This window comes from Trichinella spiralis (assembly GCF_000181795.1).
Source record: "Trichinella spiralis strain ISS 195 chromosome Unknown Scfld6504, whole genome shotgun sequence".
NCBI classification, from domain to species: Eukaryota; Metazoa; Nematoda; class Enoplea; order Trichinellida; family Trichinellidae; genus Trichinella; species Trichinella spiralis.
The window spans coordinates 1-853 of record NW_003533443.1 but is presented as its reverse complement, the minus strand read 5'-3'; the positions used below and the strand labels follow the sequence as shown (position 1 = coordinate 853).

Sequence of the window (853 nt, the reverse complement as noted above, 5' to 3'; positions counted from 1 at the left end):
GTTCCATCGGCAGCGGAGTCTTCGGTGGGAGAGAATCCAAGCGCCTCGATTTCCCAGAATCTCCGCAAAGCGTCGTCGTTGGAACCTTCGCCTTGTAGAAGGAAGACCCCGGCCTCCGAGGCCCGATTTCGGGCGGCTCTCCCGCACGTGATCCAGCCGAGGCGAGTCTCCACGGCCACTGATCCACCGGTCGCTCTTCGAATGCGACCGGTCACGAGTTCGTAATAGTAGTCTATGCCGACCAACACATCGACCACAAGCGGCTCTCTCCGCCGCTGACCCATTTCGGCCACGGCCCGTGCCGGTGTCCCCTCTGGGGACTCCGCCGGTGCCCTCTGGACCTCTCCGCAAACACGGGGAATTACTAGTGCCTGCACCAGAGTGCCAACGCCTCGACGGCCTGAGCTCTCGGCTGTTCCAAGCCGAAATTCTACCCGCCTCCATCGACGCTCCGGCCCTACACGACCTCCGAGTGTGGTGAGGCGACAACGTTCATGGGGCCCGGTGAGTCCGAGGACGTCTGCCACGTCCTTCCGGATGAAAGAGACCTCCGCCCCCGTGTCAAAAAGGCAATTTACTATCACATGATTCCCGTCCGGCCCATACGCTCGAGCGCGGACCGTTTGGAGACACCCCCCATGGGGGCCTCGGGCATCCAGGAGACCCTGGCGGTGCCGTTCGGACCTCGGCGACCGAGCTGACTCCGACCTCGGTGACATCCGTTTTAATTTATGGTGCAACGGGTGGAATTCGTCCTCTCCACAGGGACGACCTCTTCTGCATTCTTTCTCCATATGATCGGTCTCAAAAAATAAAGGGAAACTTCCTTGATCCGAATATGTCTCTCCTCTTG

The 853-nt window shown here is 60.1% G+C and overlaps 1 protein-coding gene across 1 annotated transcript; it reads left to right on the top strand.

The window, feature by feature from the left end:
* Positions 1-57: 57 nt before the first annotated feature.
* Positions 58-481, top strand: Tsp_15664 (keratinocyte proline-rich protein; the record flags this gene model as incomplete). Its single annotated transcript, XM_003366135.1, is given in 2 exon segments — positions 58-221; positions 232-481. Coding segments are annotated over 2 exon segments (414 nt in total), but the record flags the coding sequence as incomplete, so codon positions are not given.
* Positions 482-853: the final 372 nt, after the last annotated feature.